Source organism: Oryza sativa, chromosome 7 (assembly GCF_034140825.1).
Source record: "Oryza sativa Japonica Group chromosome 7, ASM3414082v1".
NCBI lineage: Eukaryota > Viridiplantae > Streptophyta > Magnoliopsida > Poales > Poaceae > Oryza > Oryza sativa.
Genome location: NC_089041.1, coordinates 27,782,922 through 27,804,321, shown reverse-complemented (window position 1 = coordinate 27,804,321; position 21,400 = coordinate 27,782,922). Strand labels below are relative to the sequence as shown.

At 39.3% G+C, this 21,400-nt stretch overlaps 2 protein-coding genes and 1 long non-coding RNA gene across 3 annotated transcripts; 1 reads left to right on the top strand and 2 right to left on the bottom strand.

Annotated features, from left to right (window-relative positions):
* Positions 1–354: 354 nt before the first annotated feature.
* LOC4344142 (probable pectinesterase 66) lies at positions 355–7,611 on the bottom strand. The gene is made up of 5 exons (XM_015790591.3): positions 7,294–7,611; positions 6,889–7,102; positions 6,013–6,117; positions 5,514–5,860; positions 355–711 (listed from the first exon to the last, which is right to left on the bottom strand). Exons 1-5 carry the CDS (start codon positions 7,548–7,550, stop codon positions 552–554), a joined length of 1,083 nt encoding a protein of 360 aa, XP_015646077.2. The 5' UTR covers positions 7,551–7,611; the 3' UTR covers positions 355–551.
* LOC136357216 (uncharacterized) lies at positions 6,899–12,289 on the top strand. The gene is made up of 2 exons (XR_010742408.1): positions 6,899–7,027; positions 12,136–12,289. It is a non-coding gene; the product is annotated as an uncharacterized lncRNA (long non-coding RNA).
* LOC4344141 (protein HUA2-LIKE 2) lies at positions 10,128–21,041 on the bottom strand. Its single transcript, XM_015791409.3, has 13 exons — positions 20,669–21,041; positions 18,594–18,670; positions 15,818–17,764; positions 14,394–14,862; positions 13,734–13,842; positions 13,542–13,654; positions 13,261–13,442; positions 12,132–12,594; positions 11,403–12,045; positions 11,067–11,234; positions 10,781–10,888; positions 10,616–10,669; positions 10,128–10,510 (listed from the first exon to the last, which is right to left on the bottom strand). The coding sequence occupies exons 1-11, from the start codon at positions 20,792–20,794 to the stop codon at positions 10,842–10,844; spliced, it is 4,344 nt and encodes a 1,447-aa protein (XP_015646895.1). The 5' UTR covers positions 20,795–21,041; the 3' UTR covers positions 10,128–10,510; positions 10,616–10,669; positions 10,781–10,841.
* Positions 21,042–21,400: the final 359 nt, after the last annotated feature.

Here is a 21,400-nt window from a genome sequence, read left to right as displayed (position 1 = left end):
TTTCGTACGAAAACTTTATATATGAAAGTTGCTCTAAAATATTAGATTAATTTATTTTTTAAGTTTGTAATAATTATAACAATAATCTATTTTTCAAGTTTGTAATAATTGAAACTCAATTAATCATACGTTAATACCACCTCGTTTTGCGTACACTTAATCTTCATTTTCAGGAGAAAAGAACATCACCATGTATTGTTCACTTGTGTTTTTACTTTTTGAGAAATTTTATTGTTGTTAAGAAAATACTTGTAGATATTAAAAATATAGCGTAATTGTTGAAACTCACAATATAAGTTCTAAAATTTACTTTTTTTTCTTAATTGAGATATCTTAAGAATAGCTAGTCCCAAATTACTTTGAACATTCATATATCAACCTTGGGGCAAAACAACCATGCATACATCTGGATCAACAATGTGGAATGTCTTGGTGCTACTGACAAGTGGAGCCCACCTATTGAAGTGTTATACAGTCTACTTCTGAACTTCTGTTTTGCCTATAATATAAAATGCTTGTGATATTTTTCATCCATGGCATGTTGTTGTCGGCTAAACCTGCGGTTGCTGGGACAGCCAGCCGTCGTCGATGAAGCTGATGTCCACAAACTTGTGCACCTGATCATCGTCCAGCTGCTTCTCCCATGCCACTCTCCCTGTTTTGTTGGCTCCTGGCCCTTCACACCCAGCCTCTGCAAATGTGATGGTCGACCTGAATGAACAGAAACAAAAACAAAAATTTCAGCTTAAAACACAACAACACATTAAGCCCAGTTAAGAACTTTCTCTTTTTTAAAAAAAATAAAAAAAGAGAGAAACAACGGGTGCCTATGAGAAAAAAACGGTCAATTTTTTTCGATAAGGGCACGTACAACGGTGTTTATTAGTGGTCTCTCTCTACTGCCATGCAAGTAAATTTGGTGACATGGAGGAAAGAGAAAGGAGTATGGTTGTTATGCATGACAACGGCTCAGAGTCGACTCTTAGCATTTATTAGAGCAAATTTTGTTGCATGGTGGTGAAAGAAAGGAAAGAAAAGTAAGAAAAAGTATTTTAATACATAAATGATTAGAGACCATATTGTCTCTAACTGTTGTAGGATGCTAGTCTCTAAATAACGCAGAGCTTATATCCGACTCTACCTTTGTACATGCCCTAATGGAATTTAGTGCAACCTCTACGTTACATATATATATATATATATATATATATATATATATATATATATATATATATATATATATATATATATATATATATATATATATATATATATATATATATATATATATATATATATATATATATATATATATATATATATATATATATATATATATATATATATATATATATATATATATATATATATATATATATATATATATATATATATATATATATATATATATATATATATATATATATATATATATATAGGTATCCAATACCTTATAAGCATGACTTAATACGAAGGATTCAGGGTTCAAAGATATATTCTAAATTTGATATGAAGTCTGGGTTTTGGCAAATCCAAATAAAAGAAGAGGATAGATATAAAACTGCCTTTACTACTCCTTTTGGTCATTATGAGTGGAACATAATGCCGTTTGGTTTAAAAAATGCTCCTTCTGAGTTCCAAAAAATAATGAATGAGATTTTCCTTCCCTTTACATCCTTCATTATAGTTTATATAGATGATGTTTTAATATTTTCCCAAGATGTTGACCAACATTGGAAACACCTTAATATATTTTATAAAATTATAGTTCAAAACGGTTTAGTAGTCTCTGCTAAGAAAATGAAACTTTTCCAAACTAATGTTCAGTTTCTCGGTTATAAAATTCAATATGATCAAGTCCAACCAGTAGCAAGAGTAATAGAATTTGCAGAAAAATTTCCGGATGAGATAAAAGATAAAACACAGTTGCAAAGATTTATAGGGTGTTTAAACTATGTCTCCGATTTTTATAAAGATCTTGCAAAAGACAGAAAGATTTTAACCGAGAGGTTAAAGAAAAAGCCTCCAGCTTGGACAGCTAAACATACTCAAGCTGTTAAAAAGATCAAAGGTAAGGTCAAAACCTTGCCCTGTCTTTATATTCTAGATCAAGATGCCTTCAAAATTATCGAATCAGATGCCTCAGATCATGGTTATGGAGGAATTCTTAAACAAAAAAAGAATTCCAAAGAGCAGCTAGTCAGGTTCACCTCTGGGACCTGAAATGAGGCTCAAAAAAATTATTCAACCATCAAAAAAGAAATATTGGCCATAGTAAAGGTCATATCAAAATTCCAAGGAGAATTATTGAATCAAAGATTCTTGCTGCGTATAGATTGTAAAGCAGCAAAAGATGTCCTCCAAAAGGATGTGGAGAACTTAGTCTCCAAACAAATCTTTGCCAGATGGCAAGCAATATTATCATGCTTTGACTTTGAAATAGAATATATCAAGGGAGAATTAAACTCCCTACCAGATTTCTTATCTCGTGAATTTTTACAGGGCTATGGCACCTAAAAGAGACTTATCAGCCCAAGGGAGAACTACAGAAAGTTCACCAAATAAGCATAAATATAATGAACTAGGAAATATCATTCCTAGAACCCCTACAGTTCAAGAAAAGTATGGGAATAATTCATCTTATATCCTCAATATAGATGAGGTAATTCTGCCATTAGAATTTGGAGACTCTGATCTCAATATTATCAAGATTATGGGAAAGTATTTCCCACAACACCAATATTTTATCCCTGAATATCCAGGGAAAGATCAAAATTATTATGAGACCATATTATGCGAGACAAGAAGTGCACAGATATTCCATACAAGGAATGGTGATGATTTGGGATTCACAAAATTATTGATCCAAAAAAATATAAGTATCGATGATTGGGATAAATCATCAAATCCTTATGTAGCCAGGACTATATATTCTACATCCTGTACAAATAAAAGATATAACTATTGGGATTATCAGAAGGCCTGGGAAAAAGTACTCCTCGTACAAAATTCCCAGATGAAGCATTCATGGTTTATTCGCTTCAAAGAAGGATGTGAGGAGATACCGCTGTGGTTTTTCAGTAATTGGTGGCTGAAAGCAGGGGCCATTCCTGAAATCCTACCACAAGAAATCATCAAAGTTATTACACAAGAATCAAAAAAGGATCTCAAGGAATATCCTTTTATCCTTATGCAATTTTGTGCCGAAACAGGGATGCCTTGGATACTAAAATGGGACCTCAATATTCAAAGAATGGAGTTCCCAGCAACCTTAAAGCGAAACTATTATGCAAGATGGTGGGATAAGTTTGCAATCACACCAGTAATTGAAGGAAGAAAGTTTCGAGCCAAAAACAAGAAATCTCATGTGGCTCAATTAAAAGAAGATATAACAAGAGAATTATTAAAGGCAAGACCCGAGTTGACAAAGGGAGAATTGCAACTTCAAGTATATGAAACTACGTTTAAAAGATTGGAAGAATCACTAAAATCTAGTTCTACATGCAAAAGTCTAGATGAAGATATGGTACAATGCAGCCAAATTAAGCCATCTTCGCCAATACCTCCTTATTACTCAATTAAGCAAGATAATGATTCAGATGAAGGAATATCAGATTTCAATCCAACACACATTTAGCCAAGATATGACGACAGATCTTGTCACCAAGATAATGAGTAAAGATCTTGTCATCCCCGACAAAGATCACTATTCAAGATAAGGAATCTACACTATTCCAGATAAGATAAGTTTATGGTCAAAAGGCGATATTATGACATCTTTATTGAAGGTCAAAAGCGTCATCAAAGATTCTCTCCATGAAGTCTAAAGGGATATCATGAACTCTTTGAAGTCAAAAAGAGATATAATGAAGATTCTCTACCGAGCGCTATATAAGGGGCTCACTATCACATTTCAGAGGCATCGCATTCCACACACAACACATCTCACTCAACCATTCCTCTCACCGCTCCACCAGCCATCACACTCCACTCCACTCCATCTAAGTGTTAGTACTATAGTATAACCTAAATAAAAGACTCATGAGAGTCTAAGTGTGAGAGTCTATGTAAGAGTCCTTGTGAGAGTCCTGTACCTGTATAATTACGAACGTGTTGTACCAAGTCCTTGGTGTAATCTTCAGAAGGATCTACCTTCAACCTATCAAGGTATATGAATAAACACCTGGACCGTTCTATATAAACCTACTATGTTCTAAATATCTAATTTTATATCTTGTACATAATTCGTATTTACAGCTTGTCTTTATTTCCTGTACTGCATTTATGTTTGCATAATAATATAAAAAAAATTAACAACCTGGATTGCCATCCAATTGTCACATACTAATCTCACATCCAAGATTGCATATAGATAAGCATTTCTATCCTCATATCTGGTGACTAGACCCCTAGTCACTGCCCTGGGTTAGAGCTGGTATCAGAGCCAAGTGCTCGTAACCTCCCCAAGCCATCTTCTCCGAAAGGGGAGGGGGGGGAAGAGGGGTCGGGTGGCGTGCTGAAGTCGCGGTGATCCCGAACGGTGTGGTTGTGTTCTGAAGTCGCGGAGTTCCCGAACCTTTGATCGGTTGCCCGAAGTCGTGTTGCCTTGTTGAGCCGCAGAAGGCGTTTATCGGCATAATTCGTTGACTGGGCACTTATCAAAGGCAAAGGTTGAACTTAATTGTGGGAAATATTCCCTGCCGTTGACTGGAATACATCATATCCAAATAGGTTGATCATAATTGTGGGAGATTTCCCCGCTGTTGACTGGTAACTACCTACCTATCTTCCTATCTTTCATATAAGATGTCTTGGTTGGTTAGATCACGAAGAGCCACTGATCAATCTGTAGTCTGTTGGCACTACGTCGATAAAGAATGCTTCATCTATATCTTTTGAGGATATTGAGAAAAGTATTTCCAACTGGAAGATCCCTAAGGTTAATATTAAGGAAATATATCATGTATGTACTTTTTCGTATATATATATATATATATATATATATATATAAATATATGCTACTTAAGGATTTATGTCCAATCATTTATTTAAATCCTTCGTGGAGCCTAATTGCCTAAGCAAAGTGATATGCATGCATGTACAAGCAGTTATATTTGAGCATACATAAGTGGTGTACTATTTATAATAGTATGAGTGTAATGATATATGTGCGTGGTGTAGGTTTAATGTGAGAGTGTTCGTGCCCAACCTAGACATACGAACATGTTTGGCGGAACCAATGTGTGTCTAGCCCATAAAAAAATAGATAAAGTTTATGCATAGAAAATACATATAAACTTTATATGTGGAAACTTTTAATTAATGAAAAATTATATATAAAAAATCAGAATCGAATATATAAACTGTGGGTATATAAACTTATCAGAAAACGAAACGGATGCCAAAAAGAAAAACACAGTCATTTGCACATGACCAAGACACGCGAACGTTGGCGCATTAGCTCTTTCAATGAACATAATCATCTTAAAACAAAACAAAAAAAAGTTTCTTACACATTGGGGGAGTTCCAGGGCTGCCATCCTTGGGGCACGACGATGTTGGTCATGGACACCTGGTAGAACACCACGGTGGCGAACTGGTTCCACGCGCGCCCGAGGTACTGCTGCCCGGAGCCCAGCAGCGAGCCGCCCTTGAACACCAGCCCACCGGGGTCGGCGTCGGTGACCCGGGCGTGCGCCGTCACCCACCCCGGCTGCTGCGGCGACGGCGGCGGCGGCATGTTGGACTCCAGCGTGCAGTTGTCGTAGATGGACTGCCCGTAGCCGAAGATGAAGTCGACGCCGCCCCTGACGTAGCAGTGGTGGAAGTAGTGGCGGCCCTTGAGGTCGCACAGCGTGTCCTGGAGGGGTGGTAATGGGTCAGGTCCGTGGGTTCTTTCACAAGCCATCTTAACTTATTTAAGTAAAAAAACTATTGAATTTCAGTCTAACCTTTTTTTATCCAACCCTAACATTTTCTAGGCTAAAATGTTAGGCCCATTATCATCCCTACCTGGAAACCGTAGAAAGCGCAGTCGTAGAAGGCGCTCCGGTCGCCGCCGATGAGCGCCGCAACCGCCTGGACGGGCTTGCTCTTGTCGTACTTGTTATAAGTGTTCTACCATCATGTATGTATGCAGTGCAATGCAAGCCAGTGTCATACTCAGTAACTCGGAGCCAAATATAGAAGCAAGGTACTAACTTCGTGTCAAAATGTAACAGTTTTAAACTATAAATATGAACAATGTATCTAGACAAATTGTCCAGTAGTTAAATATTGTTATATTTTAGAATAGAGTAAGTACTTTGTTTCTGGTAATTAGTACTTTCCTAAATTCGTAACACTGAAATGGCATCGAGTAGTATTGAGAATACTTTTTCCTTAAATATTCCAAATTTCTACGACATACTAAAATAATATGAACTACATAATTATTGTACTAGATCTAGTGAGCCGCATAAGAGCAAGTACAATAGCACTATAAGCCAGTTGCAAATATATTTTAATAAGATAAAAGATGAGAGAGAAGAGCAGCGGGCTACAACTCTGTAGCCAGCTACAGCACGGACTCCAAGACGCAATGTGTATATGACAGTGGGACCATATGCTAATAGTATAGTAAACAACTATTGTATGAATTGGCTGTTAAATTGGCTATAGAAGAATTGGAGCTAGTAGTTGGCTGTACTATTGACCTTGCTCTAACCAAAGCCTTTATTTTTTTTTATTTTACACGAAAGACACATACGTACAGATATGACACACCAAACTAGACACGCACTTCTATTATTGATAGGGGAAAAAACCTACGGGATATTCCTAGCAGCACTCTACCAGCCGAGCTATACGTTGTTCTCAACACGTATATTTTAACATATGCATATGTACCCTGAAGGAGATGCTGCGAGCGACGAAGTTGTCGGCGAGGACGATGAAGGTGGAGCTGTCGAACGTCGCCGAGCCGCCGACGTCGCTGTAGCCGTGGTTCAACAGCTCGTCGATGCTGGCGTGAGCGTGACCGGCAAAGGTGATCTCGGTATTCCAAGACCCATCCCCTTCCAGCACTATGAATTGTTTCTGACTCGGGATGGTAACCTTCTCCCTGCAATCCATGCACACACACACGAACACAAACACTCACCAACAAAAAAACTCTCGAAAATCCAAACATTCTTGTTGATCTTTTCTTTCTTTCTTTTGAAATGAATCCAAACATTCCTTGAAATGGCATATCAGATTGACAGTTTGAAACTTCTTGAAGGAGAAAAAAGGATTAGCAGTTTGGATACGTACTCGTAGCTTCCTGCATTGACATGGATTTTGATCCAGTCGCGGTTGCCGTCGGGCACGGAGTTCACCGCCGACTGGACGAGCGTGAAGTCGCCGCCGCCTTGGTGATCGACGGTGATCGTCCTCGACACCGGCGCCGCCGCGGAGCTCGTCGCGATGAACACCCCGAGCAGCAGCAGCAGCGGGAGGAGGAGGAGCTGATCATGGCGAGATGGCTGCATTTTGGACACGAATCTTGAGGAGAAGAATCTCTCTCGCATTGAGACGATTGGTACATGGGTGCAGAATTTATCCGGTGATTAGGCCAAAGCGCGTTTACACTTGCCTGTGCTGGCATCTGCAGGGTGGCGTTTTACAGAGTGACAGATTTGGTAGGTGTTCAACTGGCTGCATATATTGGCATTAAACCAGGGGAGGATAATATGGTTAGTTTAGCTATATTGATTTAAAACCCTACTAAATTTTCGCTATTGTTACCACTTATACATAGAGATAATTTAGAAAATACCACAAACAGTACACCGTATTGAAATAGAATATTAGCACCTTTTCTTATCACTTGTAGATAAGACTATTTTCATAATATATGCTGAAGTCTACAATTATACGGTATTGAAATAGAAATTACTACCCTGTCTTAAAATATACTACGTAAACCTAGAACTGAATGGGACATATCGTGATACTACAAATCTAGATAAGAGGCATGCCCAGATTCAGTTTGGATGGAAGGTATACCCAAATATGGTACATAAGAACATACGAACAGAAACTCCTTGCACGGGGATAGAGGTTGTCGGAGTCCGACCCATGAAAGGCATAGTCTTATTTGCCCGTGCCCTACAAAGACTCTCCGAGTTCTACTTGAAAAGGAAGTTGCTTACCCGTGTAAATATAATGCTCCCTGGGAGGTGAGGACATCAAATCAAGCCATAGCCACAAGCCGTATCGTAGATTCATCTAAAGAAAGTCCATTGTTAGTCACTGACTATAAGTAATCGGATAGTTCTCAGTGAGTACTAGATGGTAAGCTAGATTAGCTAGCTTGCTCCACCATTGTAACCCGTGAGAGACATCCCATAGTTATACATATTAACTAGATTAGGACTATTACCGATCTCAGGGCCTAAACCAATATAAAAATCCCCTGTCTTCATCTTCTTTACTGCAATCTCACGTATATTTGCGAATTAAGGATCTCCATACTTCACAAATACCGTAGATGAGTATAGTCCGTCAACGGTATATATAAATGAACAACCACAATTGACAACACAAATAGACAAGTGAGCCAAACAGACACCCACCACCCATATTTCCCATCTTATTCTTAGGTTGAAATTGCGTTGCCAACAACTTAAAGGGCCATTTTGATTTAAAGCTATGCCAAATTTTTGTGGTGCCTATTTTTGGACTTGCTTTAGTATAATTAATTTTTGGTAGGATAAATTGTAACGCCTCTATATATTTGCCCAAAGCTCTCACTATCTTGTACCATTGGGAGTTGCCAAATATTCCCTAGTTCCATGTCAAAATATAGCAATATAGTACCAGATTAGCACCACCTAAAAAATAACAATCTAGTACGTGATTAGCACCACCTAGTACTACAAAGTATGAATATGGAGAAATCTATGTCTAGATTTGAGTCCTATGCTAGTTGGTATCTAATAAGTATTATATTGCTAGTATATTTTACAATAGAAGTAATAACTTGAAATTTGGATTTATTTAATATTTTAGAGACTTGTATAAGAAAATTTTCGCACAAAACGCGATGTTTGCCATCCATGTCGTGAATTGAACACCTCATTTGTGAACTGCTTTAGCAATTGTATTCCCCATCGTAGCTTTTCTTTATTCGTCAACTGAACCCCTCATTCGTGAATTGAACACCTCATTTCAAAAGCTTACTAACAAATACCGTGGTAGAATCTAAATCTTAATAAAAAGTAATGGGGCCTTATAAATTTAATTTTTAAGTTTATAATAATTAAAACTTAATTAATCCTACGCTAGTGACTAATCCAATTCGAACGGGACAAGTGCACACTCCAACCATCCCCTGCCTCTGTAGAAACAAAGCACCTCCGGCTTATTTGGCAACTTGAGGGAAGGGGATTGAGAGTTTACACGAGGGAATTGATGGTGAGATTAAGATGGGAATTTGATTTTTCATCCTAGTCTCTTGTTTGGTAGAGGTGGTAGAAATTGATAGGGAGTTTAGTTGAAGATTAGATCATTAATGAAAACGGATGGCTGAGATTTGTTTAGGCGAAGTAAAGGAGGAATTCCCTCCCAATTACCTGCCCCTACTCAGGTATTGAAAAGGAGGGAGTTTATTCCTCAATTACCCATCCCCATCCCACCAAAATTCACATGTCCCCCAACCAAACAAAACAGTTAATAGCCTCATCCCTCTAAACTCCCAATCCCTCCTAAAAACTCCCTCCAACCAAATAGACCGCCCGATCATGACCCCCACGGCCCCACCCCATCACCCAAAACCACCGTCTACGTACAAAACAGAACTAGTTTTGAGAAATGGCAAGTACTGGTAGGTTTTAGCTGGTTTTGCACCCGAGACAAAAATTAGATGAACACAAGAATTGAGACATGGAAATAACCGCTTTTTTCCCTTATATTCTAAGATTAGGCATGTCGATACAATTTGTAACTAAGCCTCTATACTAATCTTGAAAGCTGTAGTAGTGTATGACAATTCATTACTTGCAATGCAATAAGACAACCTTCACTACATTTTCCTACCTTTCCTTATTCCTCTTGAAAATTTTGCAGTGCGTTCCTCTTGAAAATTAGCACTCAACAAATGAAACTATCAATCCAAAAATTCCAAACCTCTGTTCTTCGATCATGTGTAACCCTAATCAGTTCAGTTTAATGTATTTAAATTAACATTTGGATTACAAATTGAACATTTAAATACCAAAGACATTGCCAATGAGACGGTAAACCGCTAGGCTAACGACATAATCTATGGGTAACTAAACTGATACAGGACATCTCTTCCCCACAATTGAACTCCCTCCCGTTTCTGCATTTGCAGAACAGTGCTAAGAACTAAGATACATATGTACAGTGGGGCCGGTTCCATCTCTTTTGTCAAGGAGATTTCATGGTAAGCCCGCACATGAACGGAGACATTGAAGGACTCTTCACGGCTCAAAAACGAGAAAAGACCAGATCAAAATTATATAGCCTGGAAAACAATGCATGCCATGAGTCAGATGAACATAATACAAACAGATAAACGCACCAAGCAACTGAAGCTATGATTTCTGAAGAAATAAAATAAACTGTGTACCATTAAATATTGTCAGCGATTATCCGAGCTCCAGTAACGAAATATATTGCCACTCTGCCATTATGAGAGTATAAGTTGAAAATTACCGCATCATCATGAAAGGGGAACATTGGGGGAAAAAATATGCAAAGGAGATTGCTTAAAAGGTTTATTATCGAGAGGTACCGCAGCTGAGGCTCGGCAACAGTTCTGAGGTAAATGAGGTGGAAAGCTCCTCTGCTCCCAGTCATCTAGGGTGTTTATCATGATTGTGTCTTCCATTCCTCCTCCAACCTGATATCACAAGGATGGTTAACACAATCGCCATGCAGAGTTGCTAGAACTCGAAACAAAAACTGGTATTCTTGACAGGACACAACATGCAGAACAAAGTGTTGGGATCATGAAGTAGTGGTGAAGGTAAAAGAAATATGACTTCTTTAAGAGCACAACAAAATATGAAATACCATACCTCCTTCATGGGGAACTGGATGGTCCATCGAGTGTCTAGGGCCAGGAGGGTACTTAAATCTCCTAGGAGGCATTGACCACCCAGGGCCTGGCCCTGTTGGAGGATTCGATGGTTGCCTACAATGAAATGGGGTGGACGGACCATCAAAATGGTCTGGAAATGGGGGGCCTGTATACCATTGACAACAAAGGTTTGTTCACCATAAAAGTCTAATTGATGAAAAAACATGTGACTGATTGTATTTCGGCAGAAATCCTAATATAGACACACAGGCAGTTAGTTTAAAACAACCCTCATAAATATATGTAGACAGTTAGGCACAATACTTCAACATACCTGGAGGGAAGTGTGGGGGAAATCTTCCTCTATCAACTTCATGGTGCATTTGTCCCCTAATTGCTCTTTCATCAAAGTGATGTCCTCTATCATCGAAGTAATTCCCTCTATCATCGAAGGGATGCCCTCTATCATCAAAATGATGTGCTCCATCATCAAAATAATGCCCTCCGTCATCAAAGTGATGCCCTCTATGATGAAAGTGATGTCGGCTATCATATGCATGGGGTCCTCTGTCATGCTCACCGTATTGATGCCTCTCAGGATAGGACGGATTGCAATTCCAAGGTTGTGTGTTTTGTTGGGGTTCGGGAGGGTATGGGTACTGATTTGGAAATGGTGGATGTGGTGGTGGCTGCAAGTGATATGCATTATTAGGTGGCGGCACAGATGGTGGTTGGTGATAATTATTTCCATGATGTGGTGGTACTGACGGCCCAGAAAAATGGGGTCCAGGAGGATGAAATGGTGCAACAGGAGGCGGCGGCGGCAGCGGTGGTGGTGGTGGAGGTGGCAGAGGCATCTGATTTGCATGCCCAGCGTACCCACAATTGTAGGGCGCTGGAGGATGTGATGAAACTACACAAGGATCCATGTTGCTTCTATTGTTTGCAACAGAATGAGGGTGTTGCTCTTGAATATTCTGCAAAGAACAATTAAACACATTTTAGATTCACAGTATATGAAATTTCATAATGGCCTTCCTGCACTGACATTATAACTACATACATAGGTAGTTCTTGGAGGATCTGGTTGAACTCGATCAGCTGCCAATGCTCCTTGCACCTGCGAATCTTGAAAAACAGGACAGGGTGGACGTGGCAAAGGTGGTGGAGATGATGGCAATGGAGGAGGAGAAGGTGGTTTGTCATCAGGTAAGGGTGGAACTGAATCAACATTTTGCTTGGTCGTTGCACACCTAGCAACAGTTAAATCTGGTTGGCATGAGGAGATAGCTTCCCCTTCTGCTTCTGAGGATGGGGCTAAATCCTCCATTTCATGGTCACCATCTACTTCTTCCAGGACAAGTCGATGCTTCGCCACATGCATTTGAGATGCTTCTTGCTCATTAGCACCTGTAGCTTCATGTTCAGGGGTAACAGCTTCAAAGCTCCTCTCCTCAGAGGAGCTTCCTTCCTCATCTTCAAGTAGTTTTGTGCCAATCAAATTTGGAAGATGAAAACCAGTGTTGCTGTGAAGAATAATCATTCATATAAACATGAATTAGTACTAAACATATAACTAAGTACAGAAAGATGATAGAGACAGTTCAGCATGCACAAATGAGGTTAGTTACCCATACAAAATGAGAACACACCTGAAAGCTGAAAGGCAAACCAAATTGGTGTCTGACAAACAAATTTTCACTTTTTAAGTTTTCTAACCTTCAGTTTGTTATGCTATTGTCCATTTACTAATTTTCACCACTCTATGCACAACTGTAATGCCCTTAATGAGATATTTCATATGCTTGATATTTTTTACATTCTCTGCCAGATTTTGTAGTATTGATATCCATATATGTGTACCGAGTTTTTTCTGTCATCTGCCCACCATACATTCATGCTAATCCACAGCATCTCAAATGGTCCCAACAAACAACTACAGCTCAAAGTTGCACACGCAAACAGCAAATGATCCAAAAGGCCAATTAGAATGATCACTTAAAAATTTATAATTTTTGTTTTTCCATACTTATGAAAGAAACAAAATGAATCCACATGCATGATACAAGTAAGCAAAAAAGGTATGCAAAATAATTTCAGTACATGCAACAGGACCACGGAACCAAGGAACACCCCCCAGCAAAGCATGGAGTCATAGAAACAGTTTCTTGAAATGGGCAATAGAGATGTACCTTCCATACTCATCGACAAGCATTCCCTCGTTATCCCGCAGAGGGTCATTCAGAGCTCTTTCTGTCCCTGATGGACGACGAGAGGTTCCAAATGATGCCTCATTGAGAGCTTCAAGCTCTTTAATGTGATGGCGAATGATGTATTCTGAAAGGGTTTTCCTGTCAAGCCAGAGCTTCAAAACCTAGTAACAGAAACACGTCAGCATTTGAACAAAGCTGAAAAAAGATTAAAATTATCATCTTTGTTGTAAACTTGTAAGCCAGGCTCTGAAACCACTTGCCTTAAGACATTGCCTTCGATTCTCCCATGCAGAATTCCCAGGAGGTGCAGAAGCATATAGTATCCGGGGTAGGACTGCTTGGATAAGTGAAGGAAAGGCATTGCCAACTCCACCTATAAGATATATAGAAGTAGCTTGAAAACCCTGGGCATTCAAAATACAAAGAAAAATATGCAAAAATGATGTGGACACCTTTCTGGTTGCGACAGCATTGTATTATTGAATCGACAAGGAAGAACAGGTCCACCCTTTTATACAAATTAGATTCTTTTTCCAGGTGTTCGATGATGATATCCATTACCTGATTATCAAACAAAAGCAGGTGGACAAATAAGCACAATTACAACCACACTGATCAGCTCAATGCCACAAATAGCATATTTTTTTACTTGTAAGGTTGAATGAAGCAAATCTGCAAGTGATGATCCTTGTTGAACAAAATTCTCAAATTTAGGATCTACTGAAGCAGATGTGAAATAGGACACGCCATTTAAAAATTTAAAACATCTGTTTTGTACATAGTTTGTTGTGCCACATTAGAAGAGTGCGGTACGGAGATCCATTCCAATGAACAGAGTGGATCTTCAAAATAAGAAAAAAAAGTGCATCCACATGGTAGAAAACTACGAACCAAAGATAGCACCATAAAAATGAAAAGTGGTGGCAGATGAATCATTCTATTCATATTTCATGGACCAAAGGAAGCTACCAACAGTACAATTTATAATCTAGCAATGATGGTTGTAAAAAATGGAAAACATGTGCAAACACATAAAAGCCAATATAATCAAGACCAGAGCAATATGCCTGCAATGAAAAGTTAAGAATGAATAAGTATGTGCATGGTCTAACCTCACCAGCAATGCCTTGCTTATCACATTCCAGAGCAAGACGTGTTGCACGGCCTATACTTTCTTTTGTTCTTGTTAAGGAACCAAGGAAAGCTTCAAAGGCCCTCCGTGCTGAACTAGCTTCATCGTGACCTGATAATTTGTTCAAGCCCTTCTGTTGCATATTATCAAAAGGAATTGCACCACTATTTTGTTGAGTATGAATCCTATCTGCTGCGAACCTTATTGTATGATTGGAAGGTGAACATTGACCACTTGACCCTTCCTTGAGTGAAGGTACATTCACCGAAGGTTCAGGAACACCATTGGAGCAGAGAAAACTGTCTATGAAAGAACTTGAATGCGAGAATCTTCGAGTATGAGCAGCAGCAATTAGTTCTTTCATAGGCATCATGTCTGGAGATAGACTCTTACCCTTTGGGTACATTCTGTGGTTGTGTTCTTTCAGTGCGATTGCTGAAGAACCGTGCCTGAAATAACGAAGCTATTATTAAGTATGCCAGCATGATTAACATGAAACTTGAGAAGACAAAAACAAAGAAAAGTTTTAAAGGACAATGAAGAAAAAATGATTTTATAATATGGCCAATCATATGACTTATGGTCCACAACAGGACTAAAGGAAGAGTTTTTATATCCCTTGACAGTAGTGTCTTTACCATGTGGCCATGTTCCCTTGAAAATTTTAATACTTGGAAAAGAATTAATTACTCACATGTTCCTAATCCCAGTACAATTGAATATGTCCATCCAGATTACATAAGTAGATAGCATTGCTACGTGATATAAGCAGATAATTTAACTACAAAGATAGAAAATGTATGTTTGGTTGGTGGCAAAAATCACCCCTTGCCAAAATTGGCAATGCCAAATTTTGTTCAGAAAGATTAGCCAGGTTTTGGTTTGAGATATAGAAGAACTGAAAGACAATGACTACCTTAGGACTTATTGGCAAAAAAAAAAAATGGAAACCAGATTAGTCCAAGTTTTCCAGAAAAAAAAAAGTAAACTTTGCCTTAATGCCATAATTATAAAGAAAGCAAACAACCCATACCACATGGGTGAGATCTAGCTATGTATCAAGTTCTAAACCTACAGTCCCACTCCCTCTTTGGTACCAAAGAAAGTGCAGATGATCTTCAATCGTACTTCTGCATTATGTACCAAAAGATACAGTTCAAAACCAACACATTAAGCCAACTTTGCACTACAGAAAAATATATCACAAAGTAAATAGTGCTAGTACTACAGGGAAGAATATATGCTGACATGTAATAGATAAGAACATGGCTAAATTGAGAGAATACACCACTGATAAGATCGCTTCAATTAGTTAATTATGTGAAGGTATGCAACAAGTCTAGGTACAGCAAAATTATAACAAAGAAATGGAGCATTTGCTTTGACAGAAAATATAAGGCTTACGGTTCAAATGTCTGGGAACTTGCATCCGATTGAATACATGAAATTTTAGTGACCAAAGAAGATGCACTTGTCCTGTCAGACACAATAACAGTTGGTTTAGCCAAACGAATATCATCATGTGGCACAGAATTATAGTTTCCATTGGAGCTTGGAACAACATTTGCTTGGCTAACTGGTTCAGCAGACCCATTAACGTTTTTGACAAAATCATGAGCAGGGTCACCATTTGGTTCCATGGATTCATTCCCACTAGCTTTCGACTCCATGGAATAGGTTGGAGCTTTTCCACAGACATTGTTATCAGCCCTACTACAAACAGTCAGCGTGATGTTTTTGTCATCCATGTGGAGTTCTTCAACAACTTTCTCTTTTAGTGAATTTTGACTGCAAGCATTTTTCAAATCCAAAGGAATAGTAGAGGGGATATCCTTAAGTAAGATATGCTTTTCGCCATCTGGGGTATCTAAAGAATGTCCACTTGAAGAAATAGTAGGACTTTTAGTCATTACAGATCTTGAAACTTTGGCAATTGCATCCAGAGAGTTATTGGAAGGGGAACTTGCTCCTGAAGCTGCACAACCTTTCACTTTCAGGATTGACTCCGATTTTTGCACTTCGAGAGAGCTACAGATAGTTTCAGTTGCATTAGCAGACATAGCTTCTAAGGCACGATGAAGGCGTTTAGACGGAGGCAAAGCAGCTTCGCCATCCAATGACAAAACCTTTGGATGGTATTCTTTATTCTTGCAAGCAGTCTGAGCATCTCCTGATGGCATAATCAAGTCTATTTTGGATGAAGGATCCATGCTAGGGGGCATGTCAGCTGAATGATCCTTCCCTAGTCCTGCATACAAGTCATGTTTATCACATCTATTTTCATGTGTAGCCAGCTCTGTTTTGTTATCAGAAATAACACACTCATCAACTATTGTGTCCTCCAGAAGAGCTCTTCCCATACGGACCCTTGCCCTTTTGACCAATGGTAAGTGTTCGTCTCCATCTGACTTGTTGACTTCATTCCCTGAATTCGGGGAATCTGCGAGATTTCCACTAGACTTGGGCTGCAATTCTTCATCTGTTTTTGGTGCCACACTAATAATAGGATTACTAATGTGATTTGTGTGCGGCTTTCTTTTTCTCTTGAAAGTGACAGTAGTGCTCATGGAATCGATTGTTCCATTCTGTTTGACTTCTGTTTTAGATGCCTCAATATGATGAATATCTTGTACATCATCAATAGAATTCAAACTTTCATCATCAACAACCACTGTAGAATCTTCAGGTTTACTGCAGGTACCTTGACTGGAATCCTCTCTAGCTGGAAGAGAATCTGAGTTTGATTTGTTGTCACCGATGCATGTATGCTGAAAAGAATGCACCTGCTTGTTATCAGAGATCACATTAACACATGGTTGATTAATACTATTCATTGGCCCACAAGAATCCTCTGTTGGTCGTAGATCAGCACCTAATGAACTTCTCAACTTCCGTGGAGATGTAAGATTACCAAGGGCGCAAGAAATATTTTGCTGAACATCATTTTGACTCTTCTTTGAGAATGAACTAGAAGGCTCGTCAGGTGCAGAATTCACAACACAGCGGCCACTCTCCACTGCGGGAATATTTGAGCCAGGGCTTTTGGTCACATTGTGATCCATGGAAGATGTAGGTCGACTGTCTTGCTTGTTATCATTGACCAAATCAGAACCTTCCCCACGACCTCCACGGTCAGAATTGCTATTGTGGGCAGCATCTTCAACATCTGGCTTCACATCTGTTCCAGACGTATCACTCTTATTATTATTCTCATTCTTCAAAGAATCATAAATCTCCACAATTTCCTTAACTGCTCGAACAAAATCTGCTCCTTTGCCATGTCGCTTAGCAAGAAGAGATTTTCTTTTCTCTTCAGTGAATGCCTCAAGGTCAGTATAGTTGCAGAAAGCACTGGAATATTAAGAACTTATGTCAGATACAAGTGTTATATATTCTGTGTTAGAGATTTAGGCTGTGTTCGTTATAGTGGGTTGGGAACTAACCCTTCAAGCACGCAAAAAGGAGCAGCAAATTAGCACATGATTAATTAATTTTTAGCTAAAAAGCTTGAAAAATGGATTAATATTATTTTTCTAAAGCAACTTTCATATAGTTTTTTTTTTTGCAAACAATACACTGTTTAGCAGTTTGGGAAGCGTGCGGAAAACCAGAGAGTAGAAGTTGGGAAGATAGGGTAAAGAACACAGCCCTAGTGCATTATCAAGAATAAGCTGTTGAATGTGGGGACCACATCCACAGAAATGATAGTATGCGTTCATGAAATAATATAAGTAGACCTCCCACCACCTGGATCTACTTTAGTATGCCTATGTTATAATGCTTAATAAAAAAATTCTAATGCACATAGCACTGCCTAATTACTAGAACGAGTATTTGATTAGATTAGCGCATAGATATTCCAAACTGCATATTAAATTACTAATGAACAGGCATCTGATTAGTCAGATCATAGCTATCACAATAGCAGACAATCGAATGCCTGGGGTATACAATAAGATCATGGTTCCCTCAAGTGATCACTGTGACAAGAAATATCTGACATACCTACATAAATTATGGTGAATCACATAAAAAAAATGCAAATAGAAGACACTAACACTAGATGCTATTTGTGCTCGTGATAAGAGAAGGTAACATGATGCATGCAGCAAAAAGAACGCATCAAGCCATCCATAAAACAATGTAAATGCAATACAGTTAAATTCAAATAAATACTCACATCTGTTTAGTTCCATAAAAGTAGACCAGCAGCTTCTTTTTAGCTGAAGAAAGGCCCCATTTCTCTGGCTCACTTATCTGTAACAGTGTGGATATTCATGAATTGAAGTGCTCATGATTGAAACAACTAACACATGCTCTGAAGAAACCGCAAATCCTTGTAAACAAACCAGACATAGGAATGCTAAAAATAGAAATGGAAAGCATAAAAGTTATAGAGCAGCTTCATGCTACAGACCCTAGCTTAATGGCAAAAGTCAAAAGTGAAATACCACCAAAAAGAATAGACGAATTACTCTCTGAAATAAGAATAGTTGAATGCAAGGATATGATTCATAAAGTATCATGTGGAGACACCATCACAAAAGCTAAAACAGGGGACAGGTGTTGTCTAACAGTTTTAGGACTTGCTAACAGCAAGTTCACCAATTTTACACCATGGAACTTTCTCCGAGAAAGGAGGTACATGAAAAGTAACGGTTGCACAATAAATAAGCAAACGCCTCACAACTGAAGAGCAGGAGAAACTCAAGTTGTTTTCTATAAAGCATGGCACACAAACATCTTGAAGCAAAATTTAGGACAACAGATGAACATCAGGAATTAGCAACAGGCAAGAACGATATGTTGGACATACTAATCCAAACTAATAAGTAGGTACCCTCAGAATTTTAACGAGGCCCATCATGAAAAAACATTACGCAACCAAGCTTAGTCATTGATCCTCAAGGAGCCTAATCTAGATAAAAAAACGAACTTATCATAAGTCTCTTGTCCTTCTGTCCCACAGAGAGAAGATCAATGGCACCAACTACACCTAACCAGCCAGGATGTTCATGTACAAACCACAATGCTGAATGAACTTAATATTCAATGCATCAATTGATCAAAGATAAGTGCAACTTACAGTAGAAAGTATTCAGAGTTTCCAAATCCTATGGATGTATCCATGGAGCACAAGAAAGCCCTACAGAACTTCAGTAACCCACTACGATACCGAAGGCTCAAAATACCAGGAAGCTAAACTGTGTTCTGAGAAACTTTAACACAAATGTCAACAACTCAACAACAGCGAAAGGTTATTACACCTCAAAGCATAATGATGGCCTAGCGATCACACAGTTGTTTCTAAACTATGTTGTCATCAACGCAGACAGGAACATCATAAGTCGCTGGCATAACTCACACATGCATAACCATTACAAGGATGCAACTGTTGAGGAGTATAATTTATGGAGACATCCCAATATGGAATCCAGAGCTATATATACACACAGGTTATGGAAGCAATCAAAAGATATCTGGTATTACAGTTAAGGGATATGAATCGATTTGGATCCATATTTCATATTTGAGGGAGCCAAACTGGATCCATATCTGAATGAGGCTCGCACCACATTCGGGCGTGATACAAGTGGAAGACATTTGTATCTGCGCCAAGGCCCACTACCAACATTTCCTTCTTCTGAGCTAACAGCTTAAGTTCCTTGCACATATACCATGTGATGTACAGGCAAGGGAGTAAGATAAGGAGTACAAGAGGCAGGAATTCATAAGGAGAGAGTAGTGAATGACTAGAATTAAACAAGAGATTATATTTATTTAGGTATAGTTTTTTTTATATTTCACACCACAGTATCAGTACCAATGACCAGAGCTAAGGTGCCCGAATCTGACCCAGTCCAAAAGTCTATGGAGCCCCAATAGCATAAAGGGTGAATCTAAACTGCATTAATGATTGACTTACATGACAAACACATGAAATTGCAGTAAGAAATCATAATATGAGCACGGGATTATCGCGAACTTAAGAAAAGATCAAACATATTTACATCACGAGCTACCTATCACCAAACTCATCGTACCCAGAACCCTAAACACGCTCCTCACTAAGAGCCACAGATTAAAATTGGGGGAGCTAAATCAGATCAAGCAGGCACCTAAACCTCAGTTTTTTTTAGCACGAATCAACGAGGTGTGGTAAGTTCACTCACAGCATAAATCTCCGAATCCGAAATTACATAAAGCCATTACAGAGAGCCCTAGATCAGAGACCAAGCAATCAGTCCCACTCACCATGGCCGGCCACGCCGGGAAGCCCTTCATCTTGGCGAGCACGAGGTCGCCCACCTTCCACTGCGCCGCAGCGGCCGCCGCGGCCGCTGCCGCGGCCGCCCCGCGCTTCTTCCGAGCCGGCGGCATCGCCGACGCCCCCACCACCGGCGGTCGGAGGGCGCCCCCCTGCTGCGGCTAGCGCCCGAGGCGGCAGAGCCGCCGCACGACGGGGTTTGCGGCGCGGGTAGGGGCGCGTACGGGCTCCGAGGTGGCTGCGTCGGCGGCGGTGGCGGGGGCGGCGGAGGAGGGAGGCATCGAGCGCCGGAGCGGCGGATGGGGACAGGAGGGAGGCGGCTTAGGCTTCGAGATTTTTCTCTTTTAATTCGGTTTTCTTGTCCTTTTTCTTTTCTTTTCCATTTCGGTGCATTTTGATCAGAAGAGGAGTAGTAGGAGGACTGTAGGAGAGGGTTGTTTGGGCTAACTGGGGTTAATATGGGCCTACTTGGGCTTAGTGCGAAAGAGTGGTTACCGCTAATGACAACGCCAATTATTGATTCGTTATTGAAAAAACCGGTGAAATTCAGATTAATTTCTCTATCTATTAGTACTTTACTAATTTCTCTTCCTCTAGTTATGTAAACCTAGCCCGTTGCACAGCACGGACATATTAGCAGTTGTCAAAATGTCAGTTTGAACTTTTATTTTTTCTTTTACATAGCCAGTTTACTAAGCAGTTTTTCCATATGAATCAGC

Bases quoted from the DNA above. Each gene is read 5' to 3' on its own strand.
- LOC4344142 (XM_015790591.3), bottom strand. From the start codon at position 7,550: ATGCGAGAGAGATTCTTCTCCTCAAGATTCGTGTCCAAAATGCAGCCA. The intron at 6,118-6,888 runs GTACATATGCAT...ACATGATGGTAG, and splicing joins CTCGCAGCATCTCCTTCAGG to AACACTTATAACAAGTACGA. The intron at 5,861-6,012 runs GTAGGGATGATA...CCACCCCTCCAG, and splicing joins GCGCTTTCTACGGTTTCCAG to GACACGCTGTGCGACCTCAA.
- LOC4344141 (XM_015791409.3), bottom strand. From the start codon at position 20,794: ATGCCGCCGGCTCGGAAGAAGCGCGGGGCGGCCGCGGCAGCGGCCGCG. The intron at 12,595-13,260 runs GTACATCTCTAT...TATTCTTCACAG, and splicing joins CTTGTCGATGAGTATGGAAG to CAACACTGGTTTTCATCTTC. The intron at 12,046-12,131 runs GTATGTAGTTAT...TGTTCTTTGCAG, and splicing joins ATCCTCCAAGAACTACCTAT to AATATTCAAGAGCAACACCC.